Source organism: Panicum hallii, chromosome 5, assembly GCF_002211085.1.
Source record: "Panicum hallii strain FIL2 chromosome 5, PHallii_v3.1, whole genome shotgun sequence".
Taxonomy (NCBI): Eukaryota; Viridiplantae; Streptophyta; class Magnoliopsida; order Poales; family Poaceae; genus Panicum; species Panicum hallii.
Window position 1 is genome coordinate 2289646 of NC_038046.1, and position 22784 is coordinate 2312429.

At 46.5% G+C, this 22784-nt stretch overlaps 2 protein-coding genes across 3 annotated transcripts; one reads left to right on the top strand and one right to left on the bottom strand.

Annotated features, from left to right (window-relative positions):
• Positions 1-8123: 8123 nt before the first annotated feature.
• Positions 8124-13873, top strand: LOC112893205 (probable histidine kinase 3). The gene is given in 13 exon segments (XM_025960404.1): positions 8124-8292; positions 8295-8548; positions 8662-8937; positions 9228-9394; positions 9476-9685; positions 9800-9986; positions 10113-10164; positions 10245-10474; positions 10586-10684; positions 10796-11904; positions 12039-12393; positions 12679-12747; positions 13058-13873. Coding segments are annotated over 11 exon segments (3012 nt in total). The 3' UTR covers positions 12298-12393; positions 12679-12747; positions 13058-13873.
• Positions 13874-14444: 571 nt separating this feature from the next.
• On the bottom strand, positions 14445-22196 carry LOC112893206 (calmodulin-binding transcription activator 4-like). 2 transcript variants are annotated; one of them, XM_025960407.1, is made up of 11 exons: positions 21829-22196; positions 19722-19847; positions 19495-19610; positions 19138-19226; positions 18421-18466; positions 17761-18220; positions 17506-17633; positions 16291-16919; positions 15489-16035; positions 15039-15375; positions 14445-14894 (listed from the first exon to the last, which is right to left on the bottom strand). In XM_025960407.1, the coding sequence occupies exons 1-11, from the start codon at positions 21839-21841 to the stop codon at positions 14890-14892; spliced, it is 2496 nt and encodes an 831-aa protein (XP_025816192.1). In that variant the 5' UTR covers positions 21842-22196; the 3' UTR covers positions 14445-14889. The 2 variants fall into 2 exon arrangements, with proteins under 2 accessions (XP_025816192.1, XP_025816190.1); XM_025960405.1 differs by having other exon boundaries at positions 16291-16991.
• Between the last annotated feature and the right edge of the window lie 588 nt (positions 22197-22784).

A 22784-nucleotide genomic window follows, 5' to 3' on the forward strand; every position in this document is an offset into this window, starting at 1 on the left:
TTAATGTTGTTGTGAACAATGATTAAGCCTACAAAATTAGTCGCAAAATGTTTTTCTTTTTTGTTGGTTTTTTTTTCTAGACTAGATCGATGCTCTTATGACGATTAACTCCTTCAATTAATAGTTGTAGTAAGATGTCAGAATAATTTAAGTTGGTACTCTTTTTATAAGAAAAATAATAAGCTGGTACTATAGTTCACTTGAATAATGAACATGCCTTATCCAGCACTAAACCCCTTCACCCCATCCGTCTATCTTTTTACTATTCCCGTCAGCTTTTTTGTGCATGGTACTACATACGTGTGCAGGCCGCGTACCATGCTTGCGTGCTTTCGCTTTTGCCTCGCACCCCGGCAACCTTATCCACGCACCAAAGCAACGCACAGGAATCCAGCGCTGCATCCACCTGTTGCCGATCCAGTGGACACACCACACGCCGGCCGGCCGGCCGGCCGGAGGAAGCCGCGGCCACACCCCGGATCCATGCATCTCCGCCCTCCGCCTCGCCCCCCGACCGCCGGCACGGCGGAGGATATATAGAACGAAAGGTTTCGTTCCCGGCCGGCGGCCAGCCAAGCCACAAGGCACGGCACGCACATTCAGGATGAGGAAAGCACAGCACACAGACGATGTCGTGGTGCGCGAGCGCTGAAAACGACCAGTCCGGGCAGCCACGCACGCACGGGCAGAGGGGAGGCGTGTCATCTTTGGAGGCGGACGTACACATCACACATGCGGCCATGCCGCTCTCCTCCGCCTCCGGGACCCTTTTGGTCTGGTCGCTTTCCCAAGTTACCTTGTTGCCCCCGGGGGGAGAGGGCGATTTACGACTCTGCCCTCAACCAAGCAGCGTCTACTAGACTCTCGAGGAAGAGGACGGACTGGGACGTTGAACCAAAAACTCGCTGGTGCGCACGTGATGGTGCTGCCGAACAGTTCCTCAGTTCCTCTCTCTCTCTCTCTCTCTCTCTCTCTCTCTCGCCCCCCCCCCCCCCCCCCCTCGATTCTGAGGAAACACCGAACCCTCCTCCTCCTCTCCTGTTCGTTCGTTCTAGCCTGTGATGATGTGATCACAAGACCCTGTGAAAACTACTGTAGCATTTCGTTTCGCCTATATTTTTCTTTCTTGTATGGTGTAGTGTATGGTCTTGGATAGAAAATAAGCAGCATGATTAATTACGGGGAGCTAGTACATACGACATTTTCTGCCTAATGTAACTGTATATATAACCGACTCTGATCGGGAAGTGCTGAAATTAGGCCATGCATGACGTGCATCTGCCATTGACTTTCTGCGCTCCTCCAACACATTAAATCAAATCATCAGGCAGACTTCCATCATGGTGCAAGAGAGAAAGCACTCGGTTCGGAGAGTTCATAACACGTCGAAACAAGATGAGCTAGGTGACAACGACTTCAACCTGATGAATTCTAATTCTAATTCTACGGCACACCATGCGCACGGATCACTATATTGAAGTAGTACTAGTTTCAAAGTCAACGAGAAATGAGTACTCCGATCCGTACGATACAGCCATTTTTTTTTCTTTCAAAGCATTTAATATAATTACATATCGTAAGAAAGAGTATTACAATAATTCTATCTTAAATTTTTCTCAGCAGAAAATAATTAATTAAACTTCTGTGGAACTAAGGTTTTCTCCTGAGATCGATCCTAGTCTAGAGAATCATCGTGCAACGGAGGAAGTGCTTAAATTATCGTCGTTTGATGAATCACATCTCAAATTAAGAAGCCAATAAATTAAGAAGCAAGCCGGCCTCGTATTCGTCCATGCGCGCCATAAATTATGCTCCTAAAGCACTGTTGGTACGTCCGGGCCGGGGGAATTTGACGCGCTCCAACAATAAATCAATCCTCTCGAATTTAAAATCGGCACGCCACTGGGGACGGCCGTCTTTAATGTTCGCTTCTTTGTTCCCATTGTTAGGTTTGCCCATCCTTGAATGTTCTTCCGTGATTTATTTTATTGTTTGTTTTATTTTCGCTCGCTTATTCTGCCATGTGCGTGTTTGCGGGCAATGTTGATTAGGCGCCACGTCCGCTTCGTGCTTTACCTTTTACTACTCTACTACTATATTTTTACTATTTTGTAACTATGACTTTAACTATGCTCCAGACTCGTGTATTTTTGAGACTGCTCGTTAATGTGAACTAGAGCATGCAAATGATGCACCAAGTGTATTTATCGGCTCAGTCTTCGAAGATGCTTATAAGAGTAGGGTTTGCGTACGTGCGTTCATAGAGGGAGTGTGCCTGCGTTCTGAGTTGTATTGTATAATTTAAAAAATGATGCACCAAGTGCAGAACCTCGCAAAAAATATGTTTATTTAGTAGTCAATAAAAATGTGTTCCAAATCGGAATTAATTTACTCCAATAAAAATGCTGTTATTTTCCCACTACCATCATTCAGTGATGTGTGCTACCACCTTATCTCATTTCCATGCATTAATAACCATCATATCATATGAAAAAAAGTCGGAGAAAGGGAAAAAAAGTTCAACAACTTGTTTTATTGGTGCAGCCAAATATACTAGCTAGTGTCGATTTATCAAAGTTGTCACACCCGTGTAAAAACTCAAGCTTTTCAGTTATAGGTATCCGATCGGTGCGCCTAGTGAATGCGACTTCTAGAATCTAGCCGTGCACTTGCACGATCCATTTCCACATGTTTTTTTTTCTAAAGAAGAGAAAGGAGCGAGGGCGCGGTGAGATATTAGCAAAGACAATTATTCCCCCCCATGGCAAGTGATTCCTGCCCAAAAGAAAAGAAAAGAAAAGCCAACCCTGGGTATCTATCCATCCATCCATCTAATCTATCCTGGGTTGCCAGAAGTGACCAAGAGATAGGCTTAAAAAAGGGCAGTGCTGGTATCATCGTCATCGATGAGGCAGAGCTATCAGACTGGTGAGCAACGAGGGGTGCGTGTGCAAATTATGCAGCCTGCCGTTTGGTCCGGGCAAAAGGGGAAACGAGAAGGAAAGCAACAGCCCCGGCCTGTCCTCCTCCGATCCCCAACAGGATAATGTGAGGGGATGCATGCATCTAATTGGAGGAGCAGGGCAACACCAAAGCCTCCACAAAAGCTAAGGCATCCATGATTATTCCACTCACATTACTTTCTCTCTCACACACACTAGTACAGAAACCGGATTTAATCCTGCTTGGTAACCCCCTTTAGTCCCGGTTGTAGCTCCTACCGGGACAAAAGGCCGGGACGGGACTAAAAGGTAAGTGACGCTTAAAATTTTTCATTTTGGTTGGTAGCTCCTACCGGAACTAAAGATTTGTTCCGGTTGGTAGCTCCAATCGAAATTAAAGAGCACTTACGCCCCTTTAGCCGTTGGATCCAGAACACAACCCGGCCGGAAATAACGAAGTGGATGAAAGACCTTTTCTGTCCCGGTGTGTCTCTCTCTAACCCGTCCTGATTTACTAAGTAGTATCTAGTTGGGAGCCAATTCTAGATGCCAAATCCTTCACAAATGCTAATGAATTTGCATCATTGATCCTGTGGCACACAAGCAAGTACTGGTACACTCCAGTCTCCGGTGGCCGGCATCATCTCACACATCAATTTACCGCGCAGCCTTATTTCCTAGCTACTCCCTCGTGTGCTAACTTTTCAACGCCTTCCCCCCCTAGCCTGCTGAACAGAACCAGCTGAGATAGAGAGGCAGTAATAAACCCAAGATGAACAAGGGGGTAATAATGGTAAAATAAACCCCGCGTTAATTACTGCGCGGAAGAGTAGGAGCAGTAGCACCCTGCAGCAGTTAATTTTCGGACTAGTAGGAGTGGTAGCCTTTTTTACCGGATCTTAAGCTGCAGCGGCGTGAGACCGTATGCTGATCCTGGTTACAGAGGGGTAATAATAATCCCGGTCTCGTGTCAAAAGCTGGCGAGCTCGAGCGCTTGATTAATAATGACCGAGGGGGGGGATTAATGCAACAGTGCGCGTCCTTTGAACTTGCAGGAAGGGCCCAGCAGGCTGCGAATCACAAGCTCGGATCGGCTGCCGAGCACTGTGCACTTCACAGGCCGTGAGATAGCAAATCAACGACGCGGATCGGGTCGTTGACCGTGGTCGGATGGCAATTTTTGACTTTTGACTCGTGCCTCGCCCTGCTCTGATCGAGAAGGAAGTTAATAAATCCAGCATTATAATTATTATCTCAAGAAGTGCTTGAATTTGAATGGATCCACCCCTCCTGTACTGTTCCGGAAAAAAAATATTGCAAGGGGAGAATTATATTTAAGGTGAGCCATAATAATGCGCAGTACTCCAACTATATCCTATGCAACTTGCATTGTTTGATGATGCAGACAGAGCTGAGAATAATGGCCCATACATGTTATCTAACTCCAGCATGGTACTACTAAGGTTACTAGATTCCGCACACATGTACATGGCCTTGCGAGACGTCATTGGCAACTGTAACGAGCGGCACCTGATGCTAATACAAAAGACACCCAAAAGCACGACGCCTCCCAAATCAGGTGCCAACACACAAACCCTAAAAAACACACGACCCAATCCAAAACACTGTTGACTAGCTAGAGAGAGCCACAGGGGCAGCCTTGATTGCATCATCCACGCGCAGCAGCAACCACACACACACGCTACAGGGTTAGTAATATAATATTTAATGGCGGCTTGAGCCTTCCTTGGCACGGCGCGCTCAAAACTTAGCCATTGGACGGGCACCCAGCCGAGGAGAAAGCTGGTTACGTTAATCACTTCCGGGGCATGGGCATTGATGAAGAACAAATCCGGATGGATCTTTCGCTGCTGCAGTGCGAGCAGCCAAGTAACTCGCCCGGTCAGCTTTTGTCGTAGCCTGCGCTTCCTTCCTCTGTGGAGGAGAGTACTGACTGGGAGCCATGAACAGAGGCCTTTTCTTCTTCCTTGTTGGAGCTCGAACAGCGACGCCACCACGTCACTGATGGTACGATTAATCTTCCTGGTCTCGTCGTGGTTAAATGAATAAATGATGTCAGGAGTAGATATGTGTGTCCATATATATATATATAATTCTACATCTTCTATTACTAGCAAAAATAATCGTCAAATTACTGGACTAAATTTACCAAGTTACTAAACGATGTTATGATGTTCGGTAAAAGCTCGCCGATTACTCAACTAATAAAAATCTGTTCAGTAATTCTGTTCTGTTTAGTTATTGGTGTAGAATAAACTGCTGCATCCAAAGCGTATAATATCAGGTGCATATATATATATATAAATATATAATAAAGATATAAGGTTGGTGTCCACATGCGCCGCAGCACGAAGGGGAGGAAGAGAGGGCACATGTGGCGTCCTGCGCGGAGGAGCAGTTGCGCTCCTTGTGGAGGAAGCAGGTGGTCTCGTCGGCATTCAAGCCGCGGGAGGGTACTCGGTAATAATTGTAACTCGGGGCATTGTAGGATATTACATTACTGCTCGTGCTCGGATTTGACGTGCCATGCCATCAAGCGGCTGCTCGTACTGCAGCGGCGCAGATGATCTCCACTGCCGCCGCTGCAGCTGGCGGGCCTTGTTCGTTGGGTTCCCTTGACCGTCCGAGCTGGCGCTGTCGTGCCACGTCAGGGAAGGAAGGAGGGAAAGGGTAGCAGTTCTAGCTAGGTTTCCTCCCGTACACGAACCAAGGCCCTTGTCGGCACATGTCACGGTCCGGCCGGCGCATGCCCATCCTCTTGTTGCTGCATCCATCCGGGAACCGAAACCAGATGAGTAGGCGAGAGCTCAGCTCGGAGCGATCCACCATCCATCCTTCCACGGATCGGTTTCACTTCACCCTACGCTACGATCCCCCCCCCCCCCTCTCTCTCTCGTATAATTTGGGGAAGACGGCGGGGGCAGGGTAGCGTCCAACGGGGGCGGGTGGCTTCTCCTCCGGCGCTAGGGTACAAGGCGGCCGAGCTCAGGGTCGTCAGGGATGGGGGCGACGGCTGCCTGCCCGCGGCCCAGACGGCGCACGGATTGGAGGAGCCCGAGCTAAAGCTAGAGAGGCGGCCAGGCAGGAGAGGAGTGGAGCAGCCAAGCCAGCGGCCGGCAGCGGCAGCTGATCGGCGTCTCGCCGTCTCCTCCTCCTCCTCCGCCTGTGGAAGGAAGACAACAACTTGTCCCCCAGTGCTGGCGGCCGTTATGCGGGGCCCACCCGCCCTCCCCTTATCGTCTCGTCCGCTTCCTCGCCCCGCCGCTCCGTCCACCACCGCGCTCTACACGCGTATCATCCTCTCAGCTCCTGGCCTGACGCTCTCACACAGTCACATGGATGGCTTGCTGGCTCTCTTCTCTGGGTTCCGTGCGGTTTCTTTGGTTTACGATAATCAGTTTACGATAAAGGCTCCGTTTAGATTGCAAAACTTTATAACATTTGGAACTGTAGCGTTTTCGTTTGTATTTGACAAATTTTATCTAATCATGGACTAACTAGGCTTAAAAGATTCGTCTCGTGATGTACAATTAAACTGTGCAATTAGTTATTTTTCTTACATACATTTACTGCTCCATGCATATGTTCTAAAATTGATGTGATGGAGAGAGAGTGTAAAAATTATAACATTTTGAGTGCATCTAAACAAGGCCAAAGTACGGCTGTGCTGTAAAAGAGTAAGAGTTTGATCACGAGACGTGTTATACGTGCCATAGAGCACACCAATCGTACTTTAGCTTTGTTTATCGCTTTCTCTTTAATATAAACAATGTCCTTGTGGTCAAACATCAGCATAAACTAGAATTGCTACTTATGTAACGGAAGTATTGTTATTTAGCATGTGGTGTATCAAAAGGAATGTTTATAATAAACGTGAATGGATAAATCTGGCGCACAAACTCGAGTTCTTTTAGAATTACAATTTATAAACGCGTTGATACTTTTATTTGAGAAATGATACAACAGCTTGATATCTCATCTATGGCTGCATATATTTTTACGGTACAATTTCTTAAACATCTACTTTCATGGTATGTTAACGTATGATAAACTTAGATGTTAAACCTGTTAATTGTCCTCCGAGTTACAGACTCGTAGATTTCTCAATGCGTCCACGGTTATGTGAAATTTGATCTAATAATATAGGTTCTAATAATGATACTAGAAAGAATACGGCACCGAGACATTAGATCGATCACTTGTTGATGGAAGAAGCTGAGCTGTGAATGGAAACCACTCGGCCTTTGTTTTGAGGTGGAAGTCATGGAGTGAGATTAGTGAGAGAGAGGAGGAAGGGGATAGAGCCAAAGGGTGGTGGGAGGGGAAGAGGAGGCGGCCCACCCCACGGAGAGGAGAGGAGCCGCCAGCCACTTGCGTGCTGGCCTCTCCCACTGTTGCGAGTTGTGACTGGTGCCACCTCCCCTTCCTTTCTTCCCCAATCCCACCCTCCCTCCCCTCTCCCCCCTACCGGCCTACTGCGGGCGGCTGCTCTGCTCCCCCTGCTGCTTTTCCACCTCCCCCCACCCTCCCCTCTCACCTCACCTGCTTTTCTCCTCCCGCTTCCAATCAGCCCAATCTCATCTCCCCCCAATACCATACCGTCCCCCCCGTGTCCCTCCCTGTTCCGGTGTTCCCCTCTCCCACCCCTCCCTCCTAGCTTAGCTTCCTGTTCAGTTCTACTTGCTTGGGTGCGTGGTTCCTGTTGCTGTTCTCTCCCTCCCTGCTCACCTCCTCCTGCCGCTTCCCTTCACAAGGTCAAAGCGCGCGCCTCCAAGATTAGCTGCTGCTTCCTGGAGGAGAGGAGCCCGAGCGGCAAGAATCAGGTCGAGAGACAGGAGGGAGAAAGGGGGGCAAGAGACTACTGCTGCTGCTGGTGGTACTGGACAAGGGAGAGGCCGGAAGCGCTCGCCTGCTCGCTCGGGGCATTCAATTGGAGGCAACAGTGGGCGGGTAGGCGGCAGCTACAGCACGGCGGCATCCATAAATTAGCGAGCTCCCCGCGTCGGTCCTGCCCTGCCCCTGTCCGTCGACTCCGTCCCGATCGACTCCTCGATCACGCGGACGCCCGCCGGAGCATGCGCGCGGCGGGCCTCGGCCGCCGGAGCAGCCGCACCACCACCACAGTCAGGAAGGCGATGTAGCTCTGCGACCCGCGAGGAGATGACCGGCACAGCTCGCGGGGGCAGGGGCGGCGGGGCGGGGATGGAGGAGAAGGGCGAGGCGGCGGGGCTGGGCTTCCTGGGGCTCGACAGGATGAGCCTCCTGCTGCCGCTGCCGCTGCCGGAGAAGCTGTCGGCGAGGACGCTGCGGGCCCACCTGTGCAGCTACTACCTCAACTGGCGCTGGGCGGCTGGCGCTGGCTGCTCCCGCTCTGGGTGCTCGTCTGGGTAGTCGCCTCCTGCTGGATCCTCTGGTTCATGAGCAACCAGGCCGTCGAGAAGCGCCGGGAGTCGCTCGCCAGCATGTGCGACGAGCGCGCGCGCATGCTGCAGGACCAGTTCAACGTCAGCATGAACCACCTCCAGGCGCTCGCCATCCTCGTCTCCACCTTCCACCACTCCAAGAGTCCGTCCGCCATCGACCAGGTTGATACCTGGTTCTTCAATCCCCCCCTTGGCAGCGCGTTCTTGCTACCCCCTCACTTTCCTCGGCAAATCGATTTGATTTACGCCATGAATTTTGCTTATTCCTGCTGCAGATGACGTTCGCCAGGTACGCGGAGAGGACGGCGTTCGAGCGCCCGCTGACGAGCGGGGTAGCGTACGCGGTGCGGGTCACGCACGCTGAGCGGGAGCAGTTTGAGCGCCAGCAGGGGTGGAGCATCAAGAAGATGTACTCCTCCAAGAAGCAGTCGTCGCCTTCGCCGGGGCCGGGGGACGCCGAGGTGCGGGAGCCGGCCGAGGAGTACGCTCCCGTCATCTTCGCGCAGGACGCCTACAAGCACGTCATCTCCTTCGACATGCTCTCCGGCAACGTGAGCACCCTCCTCTCCGCCTCCACCCCTCTCAAGATTTCATCTTTTTTCACAGCGCAGGCCCAGGGCCGTAAAAAAAGCTGCAATCTTTGGTGTTCACCATGTGCTCACCAAATTTTCAAAAAAAAGAAAAGATGTGCTCATCAGTCATCTTCTGTTGCTACATCCTTTTTCACCACAGATTTTTGCCCCTTCTTTGTACTCCGGGACAGAATTACTGATGGTTAAAAAAAATAGTTGTGTCATGAGCAACAGGGTTTGTCCAGCAACTAATCCTTTGCCCTTTACAGGAGGACCGCGAAAACGTACTCAGAGCAAGAGAATCTGGGAAGGGTGTTCTTACTGCTCCTTTTAAGCTGCTCAATAATCGCCTCGGAGTAATCTTGACCTACACCGTGTACAAGACTGAGCTTCCCCCAAATGCCAGGCCGCAAGAGCGCATTCAGGCTGCTATAGGGTAAGCTTTCATGAGTCTACCTGCCCTCCTATCACGATTCACGCAGCTGAATTCCCATTGACTTCTTTTTTCTGCAAACAGCTATTTAGGCGGCATATTTGACATTGAAGCACTTGTTGATAAGTTGCTTCACCAGCTCGCAGGCAAGCAATCTATCATGGTGAACGTGTATGATACTACTAATGAGAGGCCAATCAGTATGTACGGTTCGAATGATACTGGCAGTGGCATGTACTATAAGAGCACACTGAACTTTGGTGACCCATCAAGGAAGCATGAGATGCACTGCAGGTGATTTATTTGTTCTTCTATGAATCCTGTAGATGGAATGCGTTCAGCATGGCACGTTGTCTGTGTAGCCTGTTGTTTGAAAGACTATGTGTCTGATCCGGTTCTCTTTAACAGGTTCATGCAGAAGCCACCATGGCCGTGGTTGGCAATTACGTCATCGTTTGGAACTCTTGTGATTGCTTTACTGATTGGATACATATTTCATGCTACTGTAAAACGGATTGCCAAAGTTGAAGATGACTTTCAAAAGATGACTGAGCTCAAGAAGCGTGCAGAGGATGCAGATGTTGCCAAGTCACAGGTGATTAGCCTCACTGCACATAATAGCTACATGTGTTACTGTTGCTCCTCATGACCAGATGATTACATATTACTTATCTAAGTTAAAAGGACATCTTATTAATTCCATGTCATTGTTTGGATGCAGTTCTTGGCAACTGTTTCTCATGAGATCAGAACTCCAATGAATGGTGTTCTAGGTGAGTGCTTAATCTATCATCCGTACAATAATCTTCATTGTTAGATGAGTACAAGGATATGAATGATTCCAATTTTTCAGGGATGCTCCAAATGCTCATGGATACTGATTTGGACACAACACAACAGGATTATGTTAGAACTGCGCAAGCTAGTGGAAAAGCGTTGGTTTCACTCATAAATGAGGTTCTTGATCAGGCGAAGATCGAGTCTGGTAAACTTGAGCTTGAGACGGTGCCTTTTGATCTTAGATCAGTTTGTGATGACATTTTATCTCTCTTTTGCGGGAAAGCTCAGGAGAAAGGACTGGAGGTAATCAAGAGTATATCCATGCTGTCATGCACTGCAGTTTTACTCTATTTTTTCATAATGGCACTGACTTTATATTTGCTGTTTTTTTACTATGGCATACGATGGGAGCAGTTGGCAGTGTATGTTTCTGATCAAGTTCCAGAAACACTAATCGGTGATCCCGGCAGAATAAGGCAGATAATTACAAATCTTGTCGGGAACTCCATAAAAGTAAGATATTTGCTCCACATGGATAGTAAATGGAAATATGATCCGTTTGTATATTTGTATCTATATTTTTATTGATTCTTTGTTGGCTAAGAGTTTTATTATTTTCCACAGTTCACAGAGAGAGGTCATATTTACTTGACAGTTCATGTCATTGAAGAGGTCATGCCTTCTTTAGATGTTGAGACAGGAATTCAGTACGCAAATACCTTAAGTGGCTACCCTGTGGTGAACAGGAAGCGCAGTTGGGAAAACTTTCGATATTTTAATAGGGAACTGAACTCATGTGAGATGCCTTTTGCACCCGGGGCATCTGACTCAGTAAGCTTGATAATATCAGTTGAAGATACTGGTGTTGGTATTCCGTTTGAAGCTCAGTCCCGTGTCTTCACCCCTTTCATGCAAGTAGGTCCGTCCATTGCTCGCATCCATGGGGGCACTGGCATTGGATTGAGCATCAGCAAATGCTTGGTCGGTCTAATGAAGGGAGAGATTGGATTTGCAAGTAAACCCCAAGTTGGTTCTACTTTCACCTTCACTGCAGTGCTTACGAGGGCCCGTTCTAGCGGAAATGAAAATAAACCATCAGAATTTAAAGAGATCAGTGCATTGGTGTTTGACCATAGACTGGCTCGAGCCAAGGTTACCAAGTACCATTTGCAGAGACTGGGAGTTCAGACTGAATTGACAACTGATCTAGATCAGTATATTTCTAAAGTAAATTGTGGATTACGGGTTGCAAAGCTTGTGCTGATTGACAAAGAAACCTGGCTGAAGGAATCCCATTCCATGCCTATGTTGGTTAGTAAATTGAGGAACAAAGATCAGCCAGACTCTCCGAAGTTATTTCTTTTGGAGAACCCTAAAAGTTCTGTCAGGAACAGTTCACATATATCCAGGGAATTCCACTTGAATGTAATTATGAAGCCACTTCGTGCGAGCATGCTTCAGGTCTCTCTACAGAGAGCAATGGGTGGGATAGATAAAGTCAACTGCAGGAATGGAGTAGTTGGCAATTCAACATTGGGCAGCCTTCTTCACAAGAAGCAAATCCTCGTGATTGATGACAACATTGTAAATCTCAAGGTTGCTGCAGGTGCTCTTAAGAAGTATGGTGCAGAAGTAACTTGTGCTGACAGCGGGAAGAAAGCAATCACACTGCTGAAACCTCCTCACTGTTTTGATGCTTGTTTCATGGACATACAGATGCCAGAAATGGATGGGTGAGTCTTATCCTTGGCTTCTCGTCATGTCACCCTACTTTAGCTATTCAGTTGATACACATTATTTGCTCTTGTCATTGATTGCTTAGGTTTCTTGCGCGACTCCTTTATCATGCATGTGGTACCTTTTGCAGATTTGAAGCCACGAAAAGGATTAGAGTGATGGAAAGAGATCTCAATGAGCAAATAGAGCGCGGAGAAGTTCCGCTAGAATGTGCAGACGTTCAGCGATGGAGAACTCCAATATTGGCCATGACGGCGGATGTTATCCAAGCAACGTATGAAGAATGCTTGAAATCTGAAATGGATGGTTATGTTTCCAAGCCATTTGAGGGCGAGCAATTGTACAGAGAAGTAGCCCGTTTTTTTCTAAATCAAGACCAAGTTCAGTAGGTAGGCTCATATGGAGTGTAAAATAGTGGAGGATATCACCAACTGTTCACCCGTCGAGGCACAGAGAATTTTGTCAAAGATTCCGTGTTCTCAAGAGTAAGTGCTTGACTTCTCCGTGCCTCAGGAGTTCATTTCCCTAGTTTCTTTTCTTTTTTTGCTGTAACATGTCTGATTGCTGAATGCTTATACTTAGCACAATATAATTCATAATATGCTGTGGAAAATGCTTCTCTTTTTATCTGTTTCTTTTCTTTTCACTTCTGTTTTTAAACATAAACACTGACACAGTCACAGTGCATGCTAAAATATAAATAAGTAGTAAACATTGTTGCTTAATATCGTTAAGTTTTTGCATCACCGTGGCTTCACATTGCTATACAGGTGGGCAGCAATTTGCAGAGTTAGGGGCCCTGTTAAACGCTAGAATGCTGGGATGTGGCCTGCAGTTAGGTAAACTTATTCAAAACCACCGTTTAATAGGCATGTCATGGTGGATATTAAGCAAAAACATGACTTCATCAATTTAAGAATCAAAATAGTGCTGCTAGACAATTATCAAGATCTAAAAAGCTTAATATATCTTAGCACCACCTTTTTTGCTGAAGTTGTTGGTAGGGGTTCTAAAGAAATGTGATGCTTTCTTAAAGCAAGCTCTGGTGTTGATATTTTTGAGCTTATTGTTATGTTGATATTTTTGAGCTTATTGTTATAAGTGCATGGAATGTAAAGTCCAATGTCATGATTTTTCTCGTCCTTTCAGGTGGAAAGACTTCAGGCTGGAGATGAAACCACCCATGTTCAATTCCATTGTGCACCATCGGACCAAGCTGCAAAACTGAGTGTACAAGCGACGCATCCCATTCCACCGACAAATCCGGAGGAAGAGTATATGGCCAAATCAAACTAGCAACCATATCCTCAAAAATTTCACCTGAAAACAAAGCCACAAGCAAGGAGTATATTAATACTCAGTAAGGCTTACCCGACTAGTGGTATATACTTAGCCGACTTCTAGATATGCAAAACTTTTGGCTGAGGGTTGTTTTTGCTAAAAAGCATCTAAGAGTGAGTCCTTACTTTCAAGTTTTAGGATCAAGCTCTAGTTGATTAAGCAATCTAGGTAAGCAACTATCCAGATCACGCATGGTGGAAATGATTAATTGAGCATCTAACCAGATTAATCATCATCATTGTTCCTCTTCTTTCTCTACGTGGTAAAAGGATTAAGCAGTTTCAATGCTGCGAGAAACAGACGATTAATGAAATCAAGATGCATGTGCAGCAGTTTACTCGACAATTTCTTGAAGTCAAGGCATGTGAAAAAGTCCAGCAGCATTCACTAACTGCAGATGTCCTCTGCCGCTGTAATATAGCCGTAGGGAGAGAAATTTTCGTTCCACTTTTTGCCCGGGAACTTACAGCTGTACATAGTAGGTGTTAGTTGTTTGTGCAGGCATTTATTGGCATTTTTGTATGCATCTTCTTCACGATGTATGGGGTCGAAACTGTAAAATGTAAATGACATATTCAAAGATGGAGGTTTTGTTTGACGAAAACATCGGTCGCCATCGTCGTCCCTCAGCTTGTCGTCCTGAAGTTCTCACCAGCCGATTATTCTACTGAAAGCTGCCTGTTGGTGTGGCTTTATCTGATGAAATGCCTTTTGCCTGATGTCACGGAGCTTGTTTAATGTGTGGCCTGTAGCGTATTGCGACGGTACCTAACTGCTGCAATATGTTAATCGCCCCGAAAGGTCCAAAGTGATGCACTGATTGCTGCTCTTTAAACTAATGCCAGTGGTTACAGGCGCCTAATCCTCTGGTTCCTGCACCTTCAATGGAGCCTGTCAGTCGCCTTGTGTTTGTCTGTCCAGTCCAGCGCTTACACCAGTGGCTCGCACCCTGCCTGATTGTTTATTCTGTTGGTAGTTGCTTGAGCCATTAGAATTCTGATCAGCGAGACAAGTTTAATGCGACGAGTCCTCGTTGATCGTTGCTCCATTTGAAAGCTGATGCCAAAAGCACGAAACCACTGGTGTTGAACTGTTGGCATGTCATTGTCTTGAAGAACTGGAGTGGGATTAGAGTTTAGCATATTTAATTTTATTAATCTGTAGTGAAAAAAAATGCAAAGGTGATCATCGTTCATCATTTGATCCCATGTGTAAAAGGGATGGGAGAATTTCTCGTTGGCAAATGGTAACTGAGATTCCTTACATGATTCATTGTGCTACAGCAGCTTTGCCCATATTTACTACTACCATATAGTACGAAGTTACTGAAAACCTACTCGTGAACACACGGTATATACACGATACGTCGACCTTCACCCTTCTCGACTTTCAGCCGAAAGTCAGCCGTTTTGCACATGACGCTGCTATGTACACTCAGAGCGTTCAGCATGAATTGGAGACGGTACTGAATCACTTTCAGTTTTTTCCTCGGGATCCACTGTCCTTTCAATCACCACGGGTTTACTCTTCACCAAGGCAGACTGTTATTTAGATCCTTCAACACTGGAGATAAGAGAATAGTGGGTGGCTTGTGCGTTGCTCCATCACTGTAGGCTTAACACAAGCACTACTTTTCATGGTCACCCTGCAATCGGGAAAACCTCCCTAGTTAGCCCGAAGTGAACAATAAAGCTACCTTTTCAATTCAAAAATCGTTTCACAGAACTTCTCATGCAAGTTTGTAATGGCACACCATTAGTAGATTTCAAGCTTGTGACTAGAAATTCACCTTTACTTGTTGGAACCTCTGAAGCATCCTTTGGTATATTCACCTTTGCTTGTTGGTACCTCTGAAGCATCCTTCGGTACTGCTGCATTGCTTTAGGACTCCCGATGATGCATGATACCCTTGAAACAGCTTCATCAATCGCTGTTTCCACTCTTAGCTTCCGGAAAACTTTGGCAACGTCTTCTTCCACCTCTTCATCAACTGGCATTGCTCCAGAATTGAATCCCCGCAAACCAACCCCTTTTCGGTACCAACGAAGCATCACCTTCTCAAGGACACCAACACTTCGAATTAGTTCCTTGTACTTCTTTCTTTCTTGATGAGCTCTCACCCGTGCCTATCAGGATAAAGATAAGAATTAGCCTATCAGATGTACAAAACCTTTTGATGTTTCAACCAAGGTAGTACATAAGGTGATTCCTTTGCGCATGTTGTATTGTGCAAACTTACCTGTATCTTGATCACATTTTTTCGCAACTTCAGGAATTCTTTACGTTTTTTCCAGCACCTGAAGTTCTTCTGGATAGATAATGCAGCTCTCTCCAGCATACCATGTGAAACTGCAACTGTCTCATGAACGGACAAGCAGCTGTTCTGAAGAGCCGTCTCTTTCTTTTTCTTAAAGGAAAACACTCTGAACGCGGCTTGTATGCGCGCAGCAGCTTGAACAGCATTTCGGACAGCTCCTAGGGAATCCTTAAGCGCAAGCTGATCATCAGTTCCACCATGCACATGGGTGCTTTTATCCGATATTCTGTCCACAGCACTACGTATTCCACCGCCACTAGCATTGCCTTCGCACTTTCCATTTTCTTTGGATTCAATAGAATCAAGATGAGTTGTTAATTGTTCTTCTGAAAGGAATGCGGAAAGGCCCTTAAAACCAAATGCCAAAGCTATTGAAGCAGGTGTTTTGGCAGCGGGATCTTCTGACGTTGGATGTGAAAGTGCACCAGCTGCAGCCCCGGCAGTAAGAAGAGCCACAACCATATCCTCCCTGTTTTTTTTTATAATTATGACAAAGTCAGGGTGAAACACAGATTAGAGAAAGCCATAACACAAGAGATCAACTGCCTAGATTATGCAAGGAATATTTTGTGTCCACTTGCAGAAGTAAAAAGGTTACTGGCAATTGATACATGGGAATGGTAAACAGCAGGAAATATGTAACCAGCAAGACCCCGCTTGAAACTTGACCATGAAAATAAGAAGTTAGCATTATACCGCATATGATGTAGAGAGTTTTGTATACCTGCCAAATCTTGCAGCCCAATGTAGAGCAGTCCATCCATTTCCATCACGGTAGTTTATAGGTACTCCAGAACTAAGCAGTGGCTTCAAAGCCAAGTCATATCCCAAGGCTGCAATTGTATGTATAACACCATGGTATTGCTTAGGAAGCAAATGATTTCCATCACTATTCTGTTCACATTTGGATAACAGCCACTGCTTAAACTTGTCATTAAGCAATACTTCCATGACACTATATACTGTCTTCTCAGGGTCCAGCTGCTCATATGTCTTCCGCATAATATCCATTTGGTTAACTAGGAATCCACAGCCAGGATTTGGGAGTTGCGGGCTAAATTTTGAAAATACGTCACAACCATGACCAAAAAGGATCTGCACATAATTGAGCAGCAACAATAGCTCATCATTACTTTTGGTAGGTGTCTTATGGACTTTGATATCTTGTGCTTCATTGCACGGTTTCTCATTTCCATCAACCATGCTCTTGGTAGGCTTCTCATGGAATTCGAATTCTCGTGCTTCACTGCAGGGTTTCCCGTTCCCATCTATCAAGCACATTGACACTTTTCCAGCATTAAGGCATGGAGTGTGGCAACGGATGGCACCTTGCTGGATAATTTCCACGGGTACCTTAACATCACCAAACAGCATTGCCAATGAGCTATGAGAAGGATTGCAAAGGAAGTCTCCTAAAACAATAACCTGCATCAAATTTACATAAGTCTCCAGCCATTGTAGTAATATCACTGCGAAAATAGTCTTGATGCAGGTTTGCCCTAAGTAACAAATTCTTCTTTTTCATGTCCTTGAAGACCATAGAATAACTTAGGCTTCAAGCACACTAAGATCATGATAGTTTATATATTATATAGTATTACACCATCCAATTCTAAAAGCAAGCCATTTTTTACTTCAGCACTCCTGTCTAAATGTAAGACATTATAGCATTGTAGCACCCTTGCTAATTAAGTGCTATCACTCTAACGAACAAATGATGAATCCTTTCTAATGTATCATAATCGCAATACCCAATAAGGTTCTTAATTCCTTTGTACAGGTCTAAAATAACTTACATTTTCAATCAGAGTATACAAATACCACATGAAGATGCATGAACAAATGACCGCATTTTCAATATCTAGCCAATAGAAAAGAAGAAAGGATTGCATGCTGCAGTATTTAATCTAGAATATCTGCTTATAGTTCCATATGGTACCTTTGTAATTTCAGAAGAAAATGCCGATTCTGGAGAAACCTCATGGATATTGAACCATAGGTTTTCGGTCGGTGCCATAGAAGCTGGATGCAGAATTGCCTCAAGTTGATCCTCCTCCAACCACGTGTCTGATAATCAAGAAATAAATGCAAAAGCTACCAATTTTAAGAAAGATTTCAATTATCTCTCAGCCAGTTCTTAGCAATTAAAGAATCGGAATGCATGGTGTTTTACTAGCATATGAGATTACTTCACCTGAATTTTTTAACACATCAATAGCACTGGGACATGGGTCAGTTCCATTTTCTTTGGTATGATCTCTACTAAAGTCCAGTACATTAAAGATATCCTCAAAATTTGCAGAACTGCCTGGCTCCCCAGTCTGAATTCCAGGGACAATAACATGCTCAATATTTGTTGGAACTTCCTCGGCTAGAACATTGGAATCTTCTTTGTCTTCCAGACTCAGCTGCATTTCAAGTTTCCGCAAGGCTGCCTTATGTTGAATCCAATCAGATCCACTTCTATTTGTTTCATTGTTTATGGTCACAGTTCGGGAACTAACTTCTTCTGCAGATCCTGGACTGGATGAATTGGGACATGGCAAAACAAACTCACTTGTCCAACCGGGTGAACTGTGTACTTCAGCTCTGCTAGCACTGCCATTCTGATTCGATGTTGAAGAATCATTTCGTGCTGATACTGAAATGCTTCCCTGGTAAGCAATCAACAAATTAAGGTGAGACGTCCAACAAATCATTTCGTGCATGATGCATCCAATGCAAGTCTTGATCTGTAATATTGTTGACTACCAAAGTAGAATCTTGTCTGGCTAATAGTGCCAAAAACGTCCTAATTGTTAATGATTGAAATTGCATATTTGCATTGACAAAAGAAAGAGAAAAGGAGTCAAACCTCTAGAACATCTCTATAGTGGACAAGAACAATGTGTTCATAAGCCCTGCAAAGATGAATTGCTCTTATCAAGAGGCAAATTGATTTACATACTGGCCAATGAGTTTCAACAAAATAAAAGGAACAGATCATAATTAAAAGTAGAAGTCATAGGTCATAACAACTCAGGTATAATACTATCATTTCAGCACTGTATTATGACTGGTACACTACCATCAGCGCCTGGAATTTGTTAGTTCAGGAAATGCAACAGCTGGTTGGCAGATCCTAATGAATGTAGGTTTTAGATTTTCAAAAACACAATCTCCACATCATTTTGCAGCACCCAAAAAAGTGTAAAAAACTGGTATAATATTGTATAAATCATAACGGTTCTACAAGGAGGCACATAAAGGTTTCTTCAATAAAATGGACTCAGGGCGATTTCTAGCTCTTGGGAATCTCAGATGTAGAAGTCCAAAGTAACACAAGCGCACCAAGTCAACTAAGCCATTGGCATGAATAACTTGTGAATGTGAGTTAATGCAACAACATATAAGACTCGAATATAAGTACTGTGTGGATTTATGAAAAATGTAAATACTGCATGTAGTTATGAAGACGAAATGGTCATATATTCCTCCATGAGTGAAAAGACCCAGAGGGCAAGAAACATCTTTATGAAGACTTTCAGAACCAGAAAGAACACAAAGAGAAAAGCGACTAAATAATTCTTACGGATCAAGCATCCAATATATCCGCCTCTGAAATGTGGGATTTTTGTCTCCACGAGCATAGTAGCAATTCAGCGCATCCACGTTATCAACCTGAAATTTCAAGCATCAAAACATAAATGGTCTTAGCTAGAAATTTTAGTATGGAAGTGCCTATTGCCTGCGTAATTCATTTCTAACCACAAACCTATTCCCTGCCTAATTCAGAACCACAAACACCTATCAGTAACCTATCCTCTTATCAAGCTGATTACTCCTGAACATACTGTTATTAGCAAAAACACATCTATTAACTTTATGAAAGATCTTTAACATAGACATGACCGTGGGTTGGTGTTCAACAAAAGATAAATGAACGAACCTTGAGGCGCTCATGGGCTTCATTAACGGTCTTCCCATTCTTCTTCTTTTGCCATTCATATCCATCATTCCGGAAGTACCGAAGTACTCTTCGGTTGAAAAGAAACCAAGAACCACCTGCAGTATCGGGAACCGGGATTGGTTCGATGAATCACATTCAGGATTAAAGCAACCAAGCACAGGCTTTGATCATATTTACAGGCTAAAACCAAAGGATGCATTTATTACTCGGTGGCTTCTGTGGGGGCTTATGTGAGACCATGAACAGGTCATGATTCCGTAGTATCTGCAGAACTTCTTGAGGCTTCAGCCAGCGGGTCTTCACTACCTGTTGTAGCTTGTGTACGTCTAAGCCTGAAACAGTAAAACCATAGGCAAAATTTGCTGATAAGAGATAGGAAATGACAGCATGCCATACGCAAAGCAACTAAATGCTATCACATAGAGGCGTCATTAAGACTACAATTCAATTTGGTACATTAATTGATGGACAAATTCATAACCCTAAATCCTATCACTACTTCATAATGGCCACTTGACAAGAGAGGCGCCCACCACTAAAGTGAGCGTCAGAAGTCCATCCCAAAACCACCCCCGTGGTTGTCTTCTCTCAGAGGCGACTCGGGCGGCACCCCCCTCCCTCCCCCCCGCATCCTCCTTTCCACCTCGCCGCCGCCGGAGCAGGGTGCTGGAAGCCCGTGCACCTGCTGGGAAGGCGGCAGCGGAGCCTCTCTTGTGACCAGGGTGCTACTAGTCAACGATGCTCCTGCACCGGTGCCGGGCATGGAGTCGCCGGCGGTGGCCCGGGGCAGCGGATCCGGCGTCCTAGGGACCGGATCCGGCGCCCCCAGGGCTGGATCTATGCGGAGCGGCGGCGGCGGCCTCCCCCATGGCGGCTCGTGGCGGTAGGCGTCCAGGAACCAGCGAGCTTCGACGTCACCACCAACAAGGTGTCGTGGCGAGGATGCTGAAGCAGCTCACTGCGTGCAAGGCGGTCTTGGAGATGGCGCACCTCGCGGGGCCCCTCTGGGCGGCGGCCCTCCTCTCCCTCCTGCTCAGCTGGGACTGGCACCCGCGCTGGGCCGCCGGCCTGGTCGCCACCGTTGACGGCAACGCCACTGCAGCGGTGCTGGCACAACCGACCTTCGCCACGCTCGACTTCTGGAAGGCCAAGCTCCCCGCCCGCCTCTGGGCGTGACGAGCGGCGGCGCTGCCCTCTAGGAAGGCTTCCATGGTAGTCGCCCCAAGTATGCCGGGTCTGAGTACATGCAGGGAGATGCTCTAGGCAAAAGCCTTTGCCGGCGATCTTGCTGGTGCCGATGGCGGCGGCATCCTAGGGCGTTGTTCTCCCCGTTGGGGGCGTTATCTTCGAGCCCGATCCCTACTGCACGGGGGGCTCTGGGTCAAAACCCCGTCCATACCTGGATAAGCGATGGCGGCGCCACCAGCGTTGTCCCCTCTTTGTAGGAGTCGTCTCTTGAGATCCAACTCGGCCACCAGTGGTAGTGGGGTGGCGGCCAGGGGTTGTCTCATCATTGTCGGGTTGGCTGCTTGCAGCGAACTGCGGAGGTTGACGTTGCTTAGCAACTGTCAATGCGGCGTGAGGCTACGTCGAAGGACGGCGCTTGTAGCACCAGCATCACGGAACGACTAGGCTTGCAACGGACTAAGGCGGTTGGCTTAGCTTTGCTGGGCTCTTCCGGTGCAGTACATCGTCGGAAGACGGCGCAAGCGACTACCCTAGCTTTATAACACCTGTGTTGTTGCTATCGGTGGTTGTGCCACATTCCACCCTTATGCCGGGGTGCAGTGTTTTTCTATTCGTGGTTATGCCACAAATTTGCCCTTGTGCTTGGGCTTGTGTTGGTTTAGACCTAGTTTAGTTAGGTTGTTGTTGAGGTTTTAGCCCGGTTTTTCCAAATTAGCCTAGCAATAGGGTTTTGTCTCATTTCTCCTAAAAATAAAGCCTTTAGTCTGTGGTTTGCTACACCATTTCAATACAATTCAGGGCCGGTGACCATTAAAAAAAAACACCACCGTGGTCTCTCTTAAATAAAAGAAATAGATTTTTTTTCTGTTTCACAGCGACTACACTTACTATCATCGGCCGTCAAGAACTCAACTTGTTAAAAGCCACATATATTATGAGTTATAGCATTCCGCTCCTACTAATAGCATAGCCACAAAATCCAAGACAAATCGGTTGCATTTTTTGGGGCCTGGCTTAATCTCCCCCTTCCCCCATCTCCTCAGGCCCGAAATCGCACTCGAGGATCGCTCAAAAGCATCGAAAGGTTGCAACTTTGAAGCGAGGCGCCACGGGATTCGGCCTTACCTTGCTGCTGCATCGCGCTGGCCCGACGAGTCCGCGCTCCGCCCCCAGCGAATCCAGCAAGAACTCGCGGCGGTTCGGAAATCTGTGGCGCTCCTCAGTTGGGAGTCAAGTCGGAGTCGCCGAGTGGCAGTGCCGCCTGCCAGCGATTAGTTCCCGCGACGCGCAAACTTATTGAACGTCCCGCGACAGCAACGCGCACCACTGGCCGCGACCGATTGACGGGGGAGAGGAACTGGGGGCGGAGCGAGAACCAACGATGAACACGTGAGCCGGCGTAGGAAAAGGGGGGGAAGTGCCCGACAGATTCCTCCCTCCCGGCGCAACGCGGCGGTTGCTGAACATGTGGGAATTTCTTTTTAGCGGAGGCGGATAACTATACTAACAGCATCGATCTGCTGCTGGTGGTTAGGCCCCGTTTGGCATAAAACAGCTTCATCTGACAAGCTAAAACCGGTGAAACCTGAAAAAATTACTTCCTATGGCTTCTTATTTATTTTAGTATAAGTTTATAAAATACAGCTTCACGCTACATTATTTCAATTTGCGTGAGCTGAAGTAAAATAAGCTTTACCAAACGAGTACCCTACCGCAGGCTCGCGGCACGCACGTCGCCTTCTGAAGCACAGAATAATTGCTGGTCGCCTGCCCGCTCCAGCTGGAGGCGAGCGCAACCCTACTTGGGCCATGGCAATCGCCATGAGAAGGACAGTAGGTAAGGTGACGGGCATGCTTTAGTGAAACTTTATTTGCAGGTGTTATCCGGTGCATGATGTCTTTCTTAATCAGAGAACAGCATTAGCTTTTCTTGACAGAGTGTGATCAAGTAGCACACTAAAGCTTGTCGAAAAGAATGAAGTAGTATACGAAAGTGGTGGACAAGGTGGCGGCGGCGGCGGCGGCGGCGGATAAAGTTGCGTTTGTGGTTAATGATTTCACAGTTCACACGGGGATGCGCT

Coding starts and splice junctions, on each gene's coding strand:
- LOC112893206 (XM_025960405.1), bottom strand. Junction 19,611..19,721: donor GCCCCCACAGAAGCCACCGA/GTAATAAATGCA, acceptor CCGATACTGCAG/GTGGTTCTTGGTTTCTTTTC. Junction 18,467..19,137: donor ATATATTGGATGCTTGATCC/GTAAGAATTATT, acceptor TCATCTTTGCAG/GGCTTATGAACACATTGTTC.